This window comes from Aspergillus nidulans, chromosome IV, assembly GCF_000011425.1.
Source record: "Aspergillus nidulans FGSC A4 chromosome IV".
Classification (NCBI taxonomy): Eukaryota; Fungi; Ascomycota; class Eurotiomycetes; order Eurotiales; family Aspergillaceae; genus Aspergillus; species Aspergillus nidulans.
In genome coordinates this window covers 326551-344649 of record NC_066260.1, presented here as the reverse complement: position 1 = coordinate 344649, position 18099 = coordinate 326551, and the positions used below count along the sequence as shown (strand labels likewise).

General features: G+C 49.5%; 7 protein-coding genes across 7 annotated transcripts, besides 1 other annotated feature; 3 read left to right on the top strand and 4 right to left on the bottom strand.

The window, feature by feature from the left end:
* Window positions 1-18099: part of a sequence feature (contig 1.127 1..138927(-1)) that runs on past both edges of the window.
* rad18 (E3 ubiquitin-protein ligase RAD18) lies at window positions 26-2458 on the top strand. Its single transcript, XM_050611877.1, has 3 exons — window positions 26-609; window positions 661-772; window positions 834-2458. The coding sequence occupies exons 1-3, from the start codon at window positions 93-95 to the stop codon at window positions 1534-1536; spliced, it is 1332 nt and encodes a 443-aa protein (XP_050467855.1). The 5' UTR covers window positions 26-92; the 3' UTR covers window positions 1537-2458.
* Window positions 1673-3344, bottom strand: ANIA_07310 (putative vacuolar sorting protein SNF7 family protein; the record flags this gene model as incomplete). The annotated part of the gene is made up of 5 exons (XM_675487.1): window positions 1673-2359; window positions 2412-2606; window positions 2674-2895; window positions 2971-3241; window positions 3298-3344. 5 exons carry the CDS (start codon window positions 3342-3344, stop codon window positions 1673-1675), a joined length of 1422 nt encoding a protein of 473 aa, XP_680579.1.
* ANIA_07311 (TRAPP III-specific subunit 85 family protein) lies at window positions 3704-6297 on the bottom strand (the record flags this gene model as incomplete). The annotated part of the gene is made up of 2 exons (XM_675488.2): window positions 4911-6297; window positions 3704-4860 (listed from the first exon to the last, which is right to left on the bottom strand). Exons 1-2 carry the CDS (start codon window positions 5977-5979, stop codon window positions 3704-3706), a joined length of 2226 nt encoding a protein of 741 aa, XP_680580.1. The 5' UTR covers window positions 5980-6297.
* On the top strand, window positions 6503-8383 carry ANIA_10924 (tRNA adenylyltransferase; the record flags this gene model as incomplete). The annotated part of the gene is made up of 2 exons (XM_050611876.1): window positions 6503-8075; window positions 8139-8383. 2 exons carry the CDS (start codon window positions 6503-6505, stop codon window positions 8381-8383), a joined length of 1818 nt encoding a protein of 605 aa, XP_050467854.1.
* ANIA_10927 (tRNA adenylyltransferase) lies at window positions 8592-10484 on the top strand (the record flags this gene model as incomplete). Its single annotated transcript, XM_675489.2, has 4 exons — window positions 8592-8741; window positions 8792-8897; window positions 9009-9430; window positions 9483-10484. The coding sequence occupies 4 exons, from the start codon at window positions 8592-8594 to the stop codon at window positions 10482-10484; spliced, it is 1680 nt and encodes a 559-aa protein (XP_680581.2).
* Window positions 10591-12218, bottom strand: ANIA_07313 (glycosyl hydrolase family 43 protein; the record flags this gene model as incomplete). Its single annotated transcript, XM_675490.1, has 4 exons — window positions 10591-11283; window positions 11352-11516; window positions 11581-12057; window positions 12126-12218. The coding sequence occupies 4 exons, from the start codon at window positions 12216-12218 to the stop codon at window positions 10591-10593; spliced, it is 1428 nt and encodes a 475-aa protein (XP_680582.1).
* On the bottom strand, window positions 12901-16206 carry ANIA_07314 (phosphatidylinositol-3,5-bisphosphate 5-phosphatase; the record flags this gene model as incomplete). The annotated part of the gene is made up of 1 exon (XM_675491.2): window positions 12901-16206. The coding sequence occupies one exon, from the start codon at window positions 16204-16206 to the stop codon at window positions 13165-13167; it is 3042 nt and encodes a 1013-aa protein (XP_680583.1). The 3' UTR covers window positions 12901-13164.

The following is an 18099-nucleotide window of genomic DNA, read 5'->3' as shown; positions in this document are numbered from 1 at the left end:
TGAATCCGCCCAAGCTCTCACGATACCGAGATATAAGCAAGAGCTTCGCGGAGAAGTCTACCTGGAAGGCGGCTACCATCGCGTTTGTACTGATGGAGCCGACATTTGACATCCCGGACTCGACCGATTGGCTCGACACGCCGTTAACGCTTCTCGCGCCTTTTGAAACGTCCCTCCGCTGCCAGGTCTGCAAGGACTTTTTCGACAACCCTGTGATCACGTCGTGCAGCCACACATTTTGCTCGCTATGTATCCGCCGGTGTCTGAGTACAGAGGGAAAATGCCCTACATGCCGGAGCTCTGATCAGGAGCTGAAGTTGCGTCGCAATTGGGTGGTGCAGGAGCTGGTGGAGGGGTTTAAGAATGCTCGACCGAGCATATTACAGCTAGCTAGGATGGCACAAACTGGCACGGATGATAGTGGAGATTTGGCTGCGGAAGAGCCTGCATCGAAAAAGCGGAAAATAGAGCCGAATGCCATTGTCGGCACAGATGGTCTTCCTGAGGAGGGTATTCGCACCCGATCACAGAGTCGAGGAGCTAGTCGGCAGCCACAAGCTACTCCTGTTCAGGTCATAGATGATGGTAATGATGAGGACTATATGCCGGGTAGGTTTTTCAACGCGTTCATCGCTGGTATCCACTAACTTTGGTTTGCAGACGGCTTGGTGCCGTGCCCTGTATGTGGACGGAGGATGAAAGAAGAAGCCGTGTTCCGTCATCTTGACTCCTGTACTGGGACTGCAGAGGAACTGAAGCCAGCGGCTTTTGGGTAAGATTCCCATACCGCTAGTGCGAGGTTGCTATACATAGTGCTAATCCAGTGCCTATAGGTCGTTAGCACCTGGCCCGCGCAAATCGTTCCTAGCAGCCACGGGAAAACCACCGGAAAGACTTCCTGTTATAAATTATTCTCTACTGAAAGATACGGTGCTACGAAAGAAATTGAAGGATCTGGGCATACCAAACTGGGGCCCGCGAGCTTTGCTGCAAAGACGACATACTGAGTGGTTGAACTTGTGGAACGCCAATTGTGACTCTAGGACACCGAAACCGAAACGAGAGTTACTGCGTGAATTAGACGTCTGGGAGCGGACCCAAGGAGGAAATTCAGTCACTCCCACCGACCCAACGAACGCTGTAATGAATAAGGATTTTAATACGGAAGAGTGGTCGGCGAACTATGACACAGATTTCAAGGCATTGATCGCGAATGCGCGAAAGAAAAACGATGCTGTTATTCGCTCAACAATACCGAACGCTTCCCAAGCGAATTCGGATACGCCGCGAAGCGCCCAACTCGTTGATCAGCCTATCGAAGCTTCGCTAACTCCGCAAGATGTGGACGAGAAAAGCACAATGAATCCTCAGGATGCTATCGACAATAGAACAGAGGTTCCCCCGGTACCAGATCCTCCCCAAGCATTAAGCGGGATAGATCGTGCGGTGAATTCGCCGATGAAGAATGTGACCGAGGGCGATGCCCAGGCGATTCCCATCTCCAGCAGTGCGTCCACCCATAAAACGCCGCATTGAATCTGTCAAACGGTCTCGTCAGCGAGACCGACATTCAGACAGTTCCGAACTCCAGCAATGGCTAGGACTGCGCCGGCCCCTCAGTACCTCTGTGTTTAATTGAGCAAGAGTGAACTCTGGGAACTGCGATATTACCTCAAGCTCCTTCTTCGACCGACATCTGGGATAGCTTTTCAATGCTGTCCTCCAAGGCAGAATCGACGTTCTGCCCCACTGGTGCTTTCCGGATAGCCCCTTTGGTTTCCAGACCAAGGTTGTCGAGCTCGGCGAGCTGCTTCCTGGTTCCCTCTGCCTCCTGCTCTTCCTTCGCTTTCCGTTCCTTGAACTCCAGCCCTTCGAGCTCCTCGTCAATCTCAGTCTCATCAATCTGTGGCCCAGCTTCACCCATGATGTTTCCGATCTCGTCCACTTTGGACATTTCCTCGCGCAGCTCATAGACGACATCCTCAACCTTGGAGACATCGCCGAGTTGAGCATTGAGACCTCGAAGGGCGCCCGTGCTGGATTCCATCACTTTGAGGTACTCGACATGGTCCGTGGCCTGTTCGATCTTGAGCTGGGTTTGCTCAAGCTGTGCGAGAGTATCAAGTCTCTGCTGTAGATTATGCTCGGCGAGCTTCTTCGACCGCAATGCAGCGAGGGCTGATACGCGGTTCTTATCACCAAGAGCGGCTCTTGCGGTTGCATTAAGCTCGGCGATTTTCTTTTCCAGGCTTCCAATCTGTCTCGTCATCGTTGCTGTGAGAGACTTGATCAAGGAAATCGCCGTATCTTGTTCAGTAATCTCTCTTGGAGAATCATCCGTGGGCCGGAACCTGATCGTCTAGCATACATTTAGCCTTAATCATATCTAGTATATAACCCGCATCACGTACCTTGCCATCATATGCAATGGCACCCTTGTCGCGGGATAAATAGAGCAATAGAACGTCGTAGTCGGTATTGGAAAGCTCGCTGTTCTCATTTAGAATCGTGCCAAAGGCTTCGACAAAACTTTCTTTGGAAAAAACCAGATCTGTTCTGGAAGGGCTCGCGTCCAACACCTGCTTAACAAGCTTCTCTGCCGCCTCCTATACCCTAATCAGTAATCACGTATAGGTGTCAATCATGTCATGACTGTCCGAATACCGCACATACCTGAAGGTTGCTTACCAGAACCAAATCCTGAGTCTGCAACCTAGGAGCATCGGTGCCAGATCCAACAACAACACCACGTATCTGCTTCAACCCCCACACCATAACATTCCAAGGGCTCAAAGTTGTTGTATCAATAAGTCCCCATTGCGGTTTTCGCAGACTCGCTGCGCTGGCTTTATACAAGTGCACCGGGACCATAGTCCGATTCCACACGGCATCTTCCTAGAACCGTATAACATGCCTTAGCTCTGGACACCAAATACCACACTTAATTCCCGCAATGTAAGATGAACGTACAAAAACAGCCCCCAGCGCGACTGGCCGCCCTAACTCCGGAATTTCCAAATCTCGCAAGAGTCCTTCACTAACGTGCAGTGTCAAATGGTTCGCCTTGCGCCGTTGCACCTTTCCATCACCGGAGTGTTGCAAAAACGTGTGTGAGGAGATATACCCATTCCTCGCGGCTCTCGTCAGGGCCTGTTCCCATGCTGCCACGTTAACTCGGTAACCATCCGGGTTCGTCTTCGCCTGAATTGAAAAATCGGAATAGAGGGAGGGGAGGCGGTTCCTGTTGCACAACAGTTAGCGCTGGAGATTTGGCGTGCTGTGTGGTGTTTACTGTACTTTCTGAAAGAGTCCTGCGAGAGGATATAATTGAGAAGGTCGCTCATGGTCAACGTCTGCGATATCGACTATGTGACTTTGTGAAAGTTACTAGAGTCTCAGGGGGCTGACGGCGTCTGCCCTTCTACGGGATGACCCAGTGTGCGCGCTTGATCAGAGGTTAGTCGCAACCTATAATATGATTTCATCAACGACGGCTAGTTGGCGCCTTATCGATAAAGGGTGCCGTATCACGTGGTGGGTATCCCGGCAACCAGTGGAGTCTATTGTGGATTGAAGGAACTACAGTACTACAAAAAAAGCTGAGCAGTTGAAAACGTATATAAGCCTCGCGTGAGACTACTTCGTAAAATTCTATTATACTATTCACCCTGCTATGCGCCTCATTTCCGTCATCGTCAAACATTTATGCTCGTTCAAAATCGTCACTTGGCACATTATCCCCGTCTCTCGCAGTCTGAAGTTGAGCAAGAGTCGCAGTGTCTAAGGGGTTAAGGTTGCCAATCAAAGATCGCCGGTTCATGCGTCTATCTAGCTTCTCGCTGGTCTCCTCATCGTCCAGCGGATTCGTACTGCCTGTCTCCTCCTTGACATCCAACCCTCGAGCTTCGAGGTATCCAACCTTCACAGAGAGACGAAGGTTATCAACAAAGGTCTGCATCTCCGGCATTGGAAAGACACCGTCGCTGTCCAAAGCATCTGCGTATAGACGTTCAGCTTCTTCAAGACAGGCTGAGGCTAGTGATGGCTTTCCAAGCTTGAGCCACATATCCGCAGCGAAAAGACTCCACATACCAGCCTTGCGACGGCGGCCGCCGAATCGTAACCCATTAGGAGGTGCTCTTGAAGCGTAGCATGAGGAGATTCTTTCGCTTAGGAGGCCCTGGCCGACAGACTCCACCAAGCCAAGGTCCATGGCCCGCATGGCCCATTTGGCTGCGCTTTCGGCCGCGGAGCCACCCCGCGATTTCAGTAATTCAACGGCAAGTGTAAGGCAACGTAACGTGATAGGGGCGTCCGAACATCGAGTCAAATAAGAATAGCAGGCAGTGTCAAACATTTGGTCAATGCTCTCGACTTTTATCTTTGAACCCGCCCCAAGAGGGTTTAGTAGTGTGCTGACTGCGCACATTTCGTAGGCGCCGGCATGGTATTTCCAAGCTTTATCATTGGCATAGTCTGAACGCAAGAGCTCATATGTTGATGCAGCCAACTTCCAGTCACGAAGCATGAAGGCATAGTCTGCCATCTTCCGCAGGATTGCTTCCGAGTGATCATAATGATAGAAGCCTTGGGATACGTTGTAATTTCCGCTTGCTCCGCCAGAGCCTGAGCTTGAACGAGAGCTCGTTCCAAAGCCGGCCCATTTGCGAGATATCGACATGAATCTGCCGCTGATACCACGCCTTCGCGATGCTACTTGATCGTTCCAGACAGCAACCCTATTTTCCATAAATGGGACAATGGACTGCGCGACGAGTTCTCGAACAAACCCTTTGATTGCCATTACATCAGAGTCGAATAGATACAGAAGACCATCCGAGTCGAGATCAACAAGTGGTTCTGGGACAGTTAGCTTTTATTTAAAGACATAATTATATATTTTCGCGTACCTGGCCGTTCGGAAAGCCGCTCTGAAGGGGATAACCACTCGCACTCCGGCACCTGGACACTATCATCATCTGTGACGACACACTGATTGCTGCGTAGCCTTAGCAGGTGGCAATGTAAGCCGAAATGACGCTTCATCTGATCATAAAGTTTGGTAGAAGCGGAAATATCATCGCGGTCCTCGTCGTGCACAAGTACATAGTACCGAAGGTACTCTGGATGTATCCAGTCGGGCACTTTCTGTGGGCCAGTATTTGTATCTGCATACAGTTGCCGGAGAGATTCCAGGGGGGCGGGGTTGCGGGAACTGATAGCAATCACACTTGCGACAGGATGGCGAAATGTCTCATGGGGTGAGGCTGACGCGATTGACAACAATTGGCGTAGATATAGTTTATATAGTGGTGAAGTAGAGGAAAGACCTGCTAGATCTTTCGGATGTAATGGTCCGCTTGGCAGACTGTCGGCTGAATCCAGCTGCTTTTCTAGGACTGCTTCAAGCTGGGCTAGCGACGAGTTGTATCCCTGACTTGGGTCATTAGGGGCCCGACATAAGTCCCCCAAGTCGACAAACCGAACTCCGTAATCCTCCCAGCCACGACTTGACCCGACGCTGTCGCGAACAACCAGTTTACCTGGTACATTTTCTCCGAAGGGTCGAATAAGCTCCCAGAAACCGCCCTTGAACCCTTTCTGACGCACCAGCTCATCAGTGTCCGGAGATGCGTAGACACCAACAACGGGTGAAAAAGACCGGATAATTAGAGACCGAATATCTAGAGCAGTGTCCGCGCGCCCATCCAATGGTGACCCGAGTGACGTTCTCCCTATTTGAGGGGTAGATGACCTGATGGATCGAGCGGATGGGGACGCAGACCGGATGGGAAGATCGGTGGTATTCGACAACGGGGTGGTCGGAGACGACGCTATCCTGGAGTCCGCCCTTTCCGTATCCAAAGACGCAGACGAGTCGCGGCGCTGAGGGTATCTCGTCTTGGATGGGACTCGGGGTACGCCGGGCGAGAAGGACGGCGGAGGTTTGACCGGAGCAGCATCTCCGGGCGATGTCATGGACACCGAATGGATTCCAACAGACGAAAAATAGAAAGAAAGGAAGCTCTAGACCTAGCCCATCCGAGGGAATGGCTAGTTAACGAAGCTGAATAATGGCCGCAAGATGTTTACGGCGCGACAAACGGTCAGGGTGCCTCCGAGGTTGCGAAAGATGACGGCGATAATTAAAGTGAGGCAGCGCGGCAGTTAGTCGAAGCCAACTCACTGCACATAAACGTGGAGCAATTCTTCAGGGCAAGCGGACCGCAATGACTGGCACATCACCTCAGCTTGTGACTCAGAAGGTATACTTACAGATTGCCGGATGACTGAAATGATTCAATGAGAGTTCTTCAATATCACGCATGTTTGAAGAGGACTTGTCGAAGCCATTCAAGGGAATGAAGGCGGTGATCGTCGGCTGCCGCTCAAGGCTCGCTGGGCTTTGTTGCTGTGCCTCAGTAATACCTTTACGTTGTCCCAAGAGTTGACTCAGAAGACTTCCCTTGGTCTTGTCTCCCCCAGGGATGACCTTTGCTTTATGTTCGCTTATTCTTGTTCCTCTTGTGCTATACGGGTCTTCACCAGGCTAACACAAAGAACAACGTATTTTCCTAGAAGCCCCTCATTTCACCAGCCCACTTCGCACCGCATTCCGATCCAGCTTGCTTTATTCAGCTGTTATATGAGCCGTCATCAGCTCGGTGATTTTCCCTCACCGCGCGCAAAGAAGAGACGGCGTATTTCTACTACCACGGCTGCGGAAGCCGGCGTTGCAACCATGAATCCAGCCGCGGACGGTACCTCGCAACAGCTCCCGACCATACAACTCACTCCCTGCGAAACTACGTTGAAGGATCTTCTTCTCGACGTCGCCCAGTATATTCAAGACTGCGATACAGCGAACAGACATGGCGATGGGACTAAGACTGTCCTTCGGTTCACAGGAGGCTGGGTGCGGGATAAGTTGTTGGGTGTGGAAAGCCATGACATTGACGTTGCGATAAATAACATGACTGGTTATCAGTTTGGTACTATGCTTAAAGAATATCTGGATATCCCCGAGAACTTGGATAAGTATAAAGGGCAGAATGGAGAGAAGGAACTCAGCCTCCATAAAATAGAGGCGAACCCAGAGAAGTCAAAGCATCTGGAAACTGTGACAACCAAGATATTTGGCTTCGACGTGGACTTGGTCAACCTCCGAAAGGAAGCGTACGATGAGAATAGTCGGACGCCTCAAATGGAGTTCGGAACAGCGGAGGAAGATGCCTTGCGCCGAGACGCGACGATAAATGCTCTGTTCTACAATTTAAATGAATCAAAGGTGGAGGATCTCACCGGGAGAGGTTTGGACGACATGCGTGATGAGATTATTCGGACGCCGATGGAGCCATATCAGACTTTCAAAGACGACCCCCTTCGAGTGCTGCGACTCATTCGCTTTGCTAGCCGACTAGGGTTCCGCATTGACAAAGATACAGAGAATGCAATGCAACATGGCGATATTGGCGCCGCGCTCAAGCTCAAGATCAGTAGGGAACGTGTGGGCATAGAGGTGCAAAAGATGCTTCAAGGCCCTGATCCACGTGGTGCGCTTCACATCATTGATCGCCTTAACTTATATCCCATTATTTTCGCGAACTTCCAGGACGACGTTACAGCGGACTATTCCACTTGGTCTCTCGCTTACGAAGCGCTCCACCGCTTGTGTTCAGAGGATGATTCAGGAACTATCAGTCGAGTTCGCAGCTTGCTCGTTCGTGACCCTCTCGAGACATATTATTCCTGGGTTATTGTTGCATTTGCACCTTGGTCAACGGTTCCTACACGCGTTCAAGGAACGAAATTGATACCGCCGCGGATGGCGGAGACCGCACGGGACAGCCTGCGGGCGGATAACAGAACCGTGAATATACTAAAACAAACAGGTACCCATTGGCGCAACATCATTGATGTGAAAACCGCGCTGGTGGAAGGCCGAATGGAAGGAACAGCTGCGGAAGTTCGGCAGCAACTCGGGTTGCACATTCGATCATGGAGCACGGACTGGAGATTCTGTGTCCTCTTGTCGCTTCTACAGGAAATCATGCAGGGAGGGAACTTTGTCAAAGGTGAGGCCCTACCCATTTTCGTCCCTCTTCAAGCATAACCACTTACGCCACCCTTTGCCGCAGTGGTGCAAAGCTATGATCAATTCCTTTCCTACATTGTAGAGCAGGACCTCCAAGACGTCTGTGATCTGAAACATATAGTAAAAGGGGACGAAATCATGGAGGCATTCGAAACCAGAAAGAAGGGGCCCTGGGTCTCCAACGCTTTGAAGCTCGTAATTGAGTGGCAATTACTGCACCCTGGCGTTGAAGACAAGGAAGGGGCTCTGAAGTATCTTCAATCTAAGAGAGAAGAGATAGGCCTATGAGCCATTTCAAAAGAAATAGAGTAATGGTGGCTTGTAGTTCAGACTTCCAAGGTCAGTGTAACAGTTGGTTCATAAAATATGATTACATCAGCAATAATCTTGTGCATTCCTCTTACAGCCTGGGACTAAGTTATGTATCCGCAACTCTTTGACTTTCCTCGTCCATGGCATTTTAGAATAGTAGTTGGCCAAAAAATTTATCTTAACAATGGAAAGACTGCGTAATGCGGCGAATGCGGCTCTCCAACAGCCAGCACTCACGCCCATTCCAGACTTAATCCTAGCGGACCTCACTCCAATCGCTGTCAGTCAGCTATGGCAAGAAACATCCACCTACAGTAGCTCAGATAACAGCGAAGTACGTACTCTTGAATATCTCATGCGCCAGGCGGTATTAACCATTAGCAGATTCTTCAAAACCTCCTCATTGCTGAGGCGTCTTTCAGAAAACAGTCTCCTGAGAACTTGTCGGACATGGATAAGAGTGCCATCAACAGATTCTACGCCTGGGCTAGTGAGCTTGCTCTGCCGTTACCAGTCTTTGCGGAATCGCCAGAGTTATCATCAAAATGTGGGCCTTGGCCCCTAACTCACCTATATTTCTGATCTAGCTAACTATATGCAGCGCAGGATGAAAGTCGACAACGGTCTACGCTCGCTGTGTCGGTCATTTCACGGCTGAACGCCCTGCTTCCATTTGAGCAGTCCGAATGCGTGTCCAGTGTCGTTATTGCTTTGGCAAGCTTCTCCTCAGATGCAGACGCGTGGAATACACATGAGGCCTTCACTGCTTCCACTGCCATGCTGAGGGACTTCGTAGAGGCATCGTCTTTCTGGCTGACAATAGAATCCATCCTCAAAAGCCGGGTCCGACCTATCTTCGCCAAAGCGAAGAACCCGGCCATCACGGAATCTGGCCGGAAGAATTTCCACCCTATTCCGTTGCCACGATTTGATTCGAGTATTCTAGATCCTGAGACGAAGCCATGGAAGTTGCAAGACGCCTACATCACGACTGTTTTCGCCTGGATTGTCAACCAATACAAGGTGCGTACTATTCATAGCTAGAATCTTCAATCTAATACTAACTAGACACCAGCCCACCGACATCAACACCCTTGAAGCCCACTTCCCCCTCCTAGTCCCGCCTACTCTCTCCTTGATAGACGACAGCAGCCATTTCTACAAGCGCCTAGGCTGTATCTTGCTTTCCCAATTCCTAGTCCCCATTCGTGAAAGCAAATCAGATATTCTCCGCCGGACAAACCTCTCCTCTGTCTTCGAGGACGCTATCAGACCACTCTTCCACTCCCTACCAACAATCACGCCAGAAGATGACTCTATCCAGCTTCTCAGTGAAGCATACCCCGCGCTGCGTTCTCTCGTCCAAACGAGCTACAGACTATCATCGGCCACGAACCGAAGTACCTCGTCCCCTCGACAGCTAACAGACGAAGAGAAGTTTATATCAACTACAACAAAAACTCTACGCGACCATCTCATCCCATCCTTTCACCACATCAGCTCAACGAACCCAACCACGAGCTCAGGCTCTACCTTCGCTTCCTTTCCTCATCCGCGCCTCTCAACTTTCCTTCTTGAACAGATCGCAATAACCTGTGCAGAAATCGGTATTCATACAACCAAATATCTTCAAGAGATCATTCCGCTCATCTACAGCACACTCTCCAACCCCTTTGGCACTGCACACCCACCTCTCCTTCTATCCGCACTTTCCGCCACAAGAGCCGTGATTCTCAACGCATACCCGCGGTTATGGAGATGGCGGGGGGAGATGCTTGGTGCTATCTGCTCATGCTGGATTCATATCTTTGAAGAAGAGGGAGAATCAAAGCGTGTTGATGGGAACAAAGCAGACGAGCTGGGAAACTTAAAGAAACAACTTCAAGGCGCCGTGTATCTGCTTAGATATGCACTTGAGCATCCTGTGCATGTGAATACCGATCACGGGCAACGGGAGGCAAAGGAGAACATTGGGAAGGAGATACAAATGTTGGTTGAGGCTGATGAGAGTTTGAAGACGTGCCTACTTGCTGAAATTAACTCTGATGACCCGACTTATTTTGGATACAACACATGAAGATAGACAAATTGAAACTGCCAGTCCAAGCCATTATTAGCGTTACAGACGGTCTTCACGGAACTCGTTCCTAGCAGTACCGCTAATGACTTGAATCCTGCACATCTTACAAGGGCACTGCCACCTGATCAATATCCGGTCCCCACCCTCCTCCTTCCACGCCCGATATTTGGACAGTATTAACGCCCTGGACCAAGTCAACATGTACAGCACTGCTACCGCTACCAGAAAGCTGGTTAGTTGATAAAAAAGCTATCGTCTGCGCCTCGCCACCATTGACAGACACAGCGGCATAACGGGGGTCTGTATCGCCGTTTAGATAATGGATGTTTAGAGTTATACGCGCCGAGTCCGTACTCTGTGTCGCGTAGTCGACCTGAAGGGTAACAGCACCGTCATTCTCGCCGTCCCCAGCACCGCCGATATACCCTGCTGCAGTCGAGCCACTGCACCGGGAGCAGTCGATGAGCCGGGCACCGCCGGAAAGGGCCCCGTCTTCGCCTTCATACACCGTCTCGTCTTCCTCTGCATTCCAAGTGCCAGAGGCCAGATCCACACTCCACGAATCATACCACGTCAGACTCGCGGTGGCCGTTGTCCCGTCAATCTGTAATGGAAGCCAGATGTAAGTACTCGCGCCTAGATTCGATGAGACCCATCGATCACCCATGTAAATTGCCTTGTCCGTGCCTAGAGGTAAGACGTAATTAACCTGACTAGAGAAGGTGTTTGAGCCGACGGGGGCGACTTCGGTCCAGTCCGTCCATGGTCCAGAGAGAGAAGTCGCAGTGGAATAGATCTGCAATAGTGATGGTGAGCTAGCCCTTGCAAAGCTATGGATGTTACTGTAGCGTATATGAGACTTACATTGTCATTAGGCGACCATCCCGTCAGATGAGATCCAAAAATGAAATATGTCTCGCCGCGTTTGATAAGGGCCGGAGATTCAGCAAAGTACTCCCAGCCAAAGGTCACATTCGCGACATGGAGGTAGTCATCTGTAAGTCTTATGATTCGAGTTCCGTATTCACGCTGTTTGTTTCCATTAGCCAGTCCTTAACCTCGAAAACGGCCATTAGTGATCTTGACTACCCACATCCTCGCTAAGCAAGTAAGCTGAGCCATCCTCATCTTTGAATAGCCCAATATCTCGGCTTTGGAAACCCAACGGCCGAAAACTCTCCCTATACACATAGTCTTCGCAAACACTATTCCCCGTGGCAATGCCGACTCTTGCATCCGCATAATCCGTTGAATCAATATGCATCCACATGACATATTGGCCTGTATTGTCGTTCTTAATGACCTTAGGCCGTTCAACAATGCGATTTGGGCCGAGGTCTGCGCCCTCTTCTTCCGTGACAGTGAGCAGTTGGTTCACAAATGTCCATTCGACTAGATTCGTAGATGAGTAGCAGTTAACGGCTTGGAAGAGGGCCCCATCGGTTTTCTCTTCGCCAATCATATAGTAAGTTCCGTCCTCTTCGCTGTGTAATGTTAGTGGTTGATATTGAGGTGATGGGAGGCAAGAAATCATACATGAGTCCGGCGCCATGTGCTTGGATGTGCTGTCCTGTATTTGTCTAGAAGTTGTTAGAATGTTACACCTTCGCAGAGAAGGGGACTATAGATTCCACTGACAGCAGTCCAAGTTGCGCCGGGGATAATATCCAGGGCTGCCCTGGCGTATTTCGCAACCAGAGCAAAATATAGAATCTTGAAACGTCGATGCATATTGCTTTCCTTAATCCGCAACCCCAGCTACATATGGATTGAGGATTTGAATAGGTACGAGCAAAACAGCTGGTTAGGGCACTTTCTGCGCCCTTTTATACGTGTTTCACCCATGCATAGCGAGGTGTTCCAGTGGGGATATCGGAACCGACACATAATGCCAAGTCGCTTCAGGTCCTAGCTCAATGCTCAATATCACCTGCAATTCTGATATAGTCCACGGATAAACCAGGTACGGCGGGGAACATCAAGGCAATCATTTAACCGACCGGGGAATAATGCCGTTCACGGATGTGAGGTGTGTCAAGATTCGCCGAATTAATTCACTTCCCTGTCAGTGCAGATCATACGACAGCGGCGAATGGAAGAAAAGGGACATAGACGAGAGACATTGGTGCGGGGAAGTTGCCGCGTTTGCTGCTATACTGACGTTGTCGCAGGGCTCAGTTTCAGCAAACTTCACTGAACCAAGGCAGAGGGCTGCAATGGCGAAGGCAGGAGTTGACGTTTTGGGTCAAGGGCAACAGTTGGATTCATTTTTGTATGATGGTCATGGACAGGTGCGCCTTGAAAGGCGCCAAGATGGCGCTTAATACTTGATTCTACGTGTAATAGGAAAGGCATTCAATAGCAGCAAGTTGCAATAGCTTCAAGGATTGATGCTCGGCGTTGCACTATATACAAGCCATTGGCTCTCTCAACTGAGGATGAAGAGGAGCATCCCCGCTCCCAGTTGAAATCCTCTGATTCAATGGTACAATTGTCACCCAAAAGGGAGTCGAAAGGAGGCAGACGGTTCAAATCTATGCGGGCTTGACAGTTGATAAGACTCAGACTCAATCCTGGGAAGCCAAGGCCCACAGTCGCTTTAGGGGATTTCGCGAGGAGTATCAATGTCCATAGGTATGACGATGGATAGGAGGGACCAAATCAACCTAGTCTAGCACTAAGTCTCGACCCTCTGCTTGAAAAGGCTCTTCCCCTTCAACCACTGCCCATACCGCTTATATCTCTTCTTATCCTTATCCGCCTCGACAACTGTGAGCCCCTCCTCGGAAACATGCAAGAATTCCGCGTAGTCCGCTAGATTCTCCTCAGCGTTCGCGCTAAGGGTATATTCCTCCACGTTGCACTTATTCATGTATTCGACCAGATCCAGATTAGCTTCGTGCTCACGTATTGATGCAGCGGTTAGTTCATCCTCAGACGTCACGACCAGTGGGACTTTAAGCGGGTGGTTGATGTAGCGCTCGTACTCTTCGGCCTCTGCGGCTGTCACGGAGGGATTGAGGGAGTCGGACACGAGTTGACCGAGCGTCCACTGGGCGATTTGGGCTTTGCTGGGGGTGGGGTTTGTGAGTGAGGAGTCCATAGATGGGTGGCTGGAGGCGGCGTTTGTGTTTTGGAGTGTTCCGAGTGAAGAAATGGGTTTCATTATCCCCGGGCGTTTTTCAGCTGTATATGGCTGGTGAGGATTTGGAGGGTTGGCCAGCGGCTCTGGCTCTTGAATCTTGACGCTTCGTTGGGGGCGTTCGCGGTTAAGCTGTTCGTGGGAGATGCGCGGGACAAAAGGACTGAGGTTATAATCGTCTGTGGATGTTGGGCGGAAGGGCAGGTAGCGGAGTGTCGAGTTCATCTTGTACGAAAAAATTTTGGAAAAGGAGGAGACTGCTAGTGGGCGGTAGTACTCAAACCAGTAGTCGTCGTAGCGGGATAATGGTTCTTTTGGCGGAACCGGGGGAACGGGCACTTCGCGTTTCTTCAAGTTCTCTTCTGTATACCATTTGATATAGTTGGGCTTCTTTTTGTTCGCCCAGTACCTGGGGTCTGCGTGATGCAGGTAGTAATCGGTGGAAAGATCCCAGAGCATGGGCTGTCCCTGTGAGAAGATATAGTTTCCTAAAAACAGGTTGTACGCTTCCTGACGCTGGGCATCGAGGAAAGAGTTATTGTAGTACCTTTTGAAACTCTCCACCATGTCGCGAGAATGGCTACTCCACTGGTTGATCTTGCGGTACGTAGCCATGGTGTTGACAAGATGCGACCCACCGTACTGGATGGCGATGTTGTCGCCATGATCATGCCACATATCGGTAAAAAGGTTGACAACATCCGTATCGTACTCAACAGTCGTTCCTTCAATAATACCCAGAGCATGAAGCTGGTACCCCAGTGCTCTTTTTCCAATCACAAACTGTGCAGCATTTGTACGGTCAAGACAGTCAATGCAATTCGTTCTCGCGATCCCATTTTGCACTTTTAACCCAGTCTCCGGACTTTGTCCATTTTGAAAGAAGCCGGTTTTTGGAATGATCTCGCCCGCGATATCTTCCAAGGTTTCGATAACATCTTGATCCCGGCTTTTGGCTGCCCGACTCATATCCCAGGGCTTATATATGAGCTTCTTATCTTCAGGCAGAAACTGGTTGAGATACTCCACAGCGTTTGTGAATTCCCTCAACAATTTTGATTCGCGAGGTGTCCGTTCGCGCGACTTGATGAGGTTGAGGACGTATATCGGTGCGCCGTATCGTGCAAACAGGTTGTCAAAATGTAGGGCCGCAGCAGAGTAGAACGGATCCACCAAGTTCAACTCGATGTCGGGCTTTGGACTGACACCCGAGTTTTCCTGCGTCCAGTACAGCGGAATACTCCCTCGATGCTGGACATAAGACGTATATAGAGGATTTGCGTAGAGACTTGGGCCTGCCAAATGGAACGAGGTCGTAGTCATCTCGGACACAATTTGCTCGGTCTCTACATCATTTGCTACATAACCAAGATCGTTGGCGCCTCTTTTCAAGAATCGTGCTCCGGCAAAGTACCGAGATCGTCGAGCGATGATGGTGATGTATACAAGCCGCCCATAAACGGACATCTTGGCCTGCTCGACATACCCGTGGATTATAGGCAGACACCACTGGTAAGGATTCTTCAGGCTCATGATAGCCGGGGTAAGGAGATGGTGGTTCCAAATAAACATCGTATTGAAATCCTGCCGGAAATCCCTCGGTAGTCCATCCTCATGCAGCTTGCGTTCTCGATTGATATTGTTCTGCAATGTGTTGGTAATATCGTACGAATAGCTGAAATAGAACGCTCGGGTGAGATCAAGACTGTGGAGGATTGCAATGTACCTCGCTTCCTCTGGGTTCTTCTCAGGTTTAAACCGTGACGAGCTCGAAGACGTCGTAAGCGAGATTAACTCCGTCCCATCGATCTTATAGACATAATGACCTCCTAGCATGGCCACCTGACTTCTCTTCGTAGCCAGAAGCATGTAATAAGGCCCAGTAAACCGCACGAAGCCAAGTATAGCCCAAGCACTGCACTTCAGCTTCAACCCACCGGAACTCTTATTCCCATCGTCGATTGCATCCAGCAAGTGACTCATCTGCCTCTTCGTATAAACGATCTCATCCTCAATGATATTAAGATCGTCCGTATCGCAAGTTCGCTCAATCTTCAAGATTCGAAATCTTGTATCGGACAAATCCATACCAACCATATAGAACCACGTCGCCGTCTCGTAGAGCGAAAACTTGTGCATCCGGTATATCCCATCTTCCCCACCAGTGTCTAAATAGACTTGCCGCTGCTTCTGAGCTGACGCAGATATTGAGTCGCGCTGGAACGAAGTCGCGATGCGCGGCTCTTCATCCTCTTCCTCACCGGCATCTTCGCCGATGGAGGGCGGAGCGGGCGGCGCGTTATAGGGCCCTGGACTGAACGGTGAGAGAGGGGAGCGTCTCAGAGTATCATCATCAAGTTGGGCGTTTGTTATCCCATCTGCCTGATCTTCGGAAGTCTTGTGGCTGGTTGAGGACGTAAATGAGGCTTCAGGTGCGATGTTGGGCTCCGGTGTCGCGGTGGAGATTAGTGAGCTACTGTCACCGAGGGAAGCGGTCCGAGAGGAGCGCCCAGCGAGAGAGGCTGCACGACTGGCTTCCGAATCTGGCGGCCGAGAGGCTCCGTCGGAGCTCGGCATGGTTCATGCTGCTGCCTACTGCGTGCTCCCTCAGTACGGTGTAGAGTCGTTATCGTGGTCATCGGTGATGTCATGTGATGTGGGGAGCTAATTATCTGGTGCAGTATTATGTAAACATTTACGAGGAACTTAACGTAAATCCCGGGCGGAAGGTAGTTTTCTCATCCACCCCACTGCTATACAAACTTTCGATTTCAATAACTCGATCAATTCTTATCCAAACTAAATAAACTAAGGATGATTGGGAACCTGACAGCTTGTTCTTTTATGGCCTTGTACTCCGCAATTTGTACACCTTGGGGGGGGGGGGGGGGCGCGCCTAAGTCTCTCCGAAGTTGGAAGGGTACTGGAGCTTGAACCCCCCCCCACCAGCTTGTAATTCATTATTTCTCGACGAAATAAGGTCCCTGGCTTCTTTAAATGAGAGTCCATCTGTAAGAGTTATTAGACGCCTAGAACAACTCTTTTTTGCCATGTTATCTGCTATAAATAAGCAGAGATCCTTGTTTTCCTGTGCCAGCAACCCAGTATTGTAAATAGCCACCTCACAGCCCTTTACAAATTCATCCAGCGCCTGTTTTGAGGGGCTTGAAGGACTCCTAGAGCCCTCTTTTAGAAGCTTTTTGACTAATGAAGCTTTTTGATACACCTGACGGACTGTATAAGGTGTACAGAGTTGAGAGGAGGGGATTGAAGCAGTACCTCTGCTTGGGAGGTACTGCTTGGGGGGGGGGGGGGGGTGTAGGAGTCAATGGTCTTAACTGCAGCTTATCCAGTACTGCAGCAGGTGAGAAAGGATGTAATCCAGTTGCTCTGAATCTACTTTAAATGTTCTCTATTATAAAGACTTTCTTATAGGCTTCTGAATAAGCCTTCAAGAAATCAAGCTTGTCAATATAGTTATATCCTAGGCGTGCCTTCTGCTTAATCAGGGATCTGTATACCCTCTTTAAGGGGCCAAAACAGCCCACATCCAGGGGTTGCAGGAGGTAAGATGAATAAGGAGGCATGCAGACAGGGATAATATTATTATCCTTGTATATAGTGTCAAAGGCTGGGGTCAAGTAGCTTCTATGGCTGTCCAGAATAAGGAGTATATACTCCCCCCTTTGCCACCTCTGTATAGCTGGAATAAAGCATTTTTGAAGCCAGCAAAGCCTAATTATATCTATAGTCTATTTATTATTACTAACCTCAATCCTCCAGGCATGTGGAATAGAGAGTTCCTTAAACCATCCCTCTCTATAGCACTTTCCCTTAAAGATAATGGTTGATAGAACTGACCATCCAGTTGAATTGATGTATTTAATGGTAGTAACCTACTTGTAATCCCCCAGCTGTATAAGCCATGGTTTGCCTGGCATTTCTGCTCAAGATACTACTTTTATTATTGCAATTAGGCCCATAGCAAAGCCAGTTTTATCAAAGTTGTAGATATTATTATCTGATATCCTATACTCAACTTTAATCCTTTATATCTCATTGAAAAATAGGCGAATTATCTTGGGATCTTTACAAAGTACTCTCTGACAATTAATCTTCCAAGCAAACCTGGTTTTGATTTCAGGGTGCCTTTTTGTAAACTCTGTTACCCAGTTCTTTCTGATTAGTCAAGATAAGGTTAAGGATTCATCCAGGATAAGTTGTGCCATCTTACATACATGCAAGGGCCTGGGAGCTGCTCCATGAATGTCAAGTAATACTATCTATCCTATCAAGACCTCTTCTTGATGTAGGGATAGCCTATGCTGGTGGTTGCAGAGTTCTGCTTGAGATTGGCGGCCATGAAGTCTCCCTTGAAGTATATTGGGATGAATTTTGTTTGCACGCGCTGCGGACACAATTTTTTAAAATTTTCTATTTTTAATGTCTTGAATCGCGCATTGGATCCTG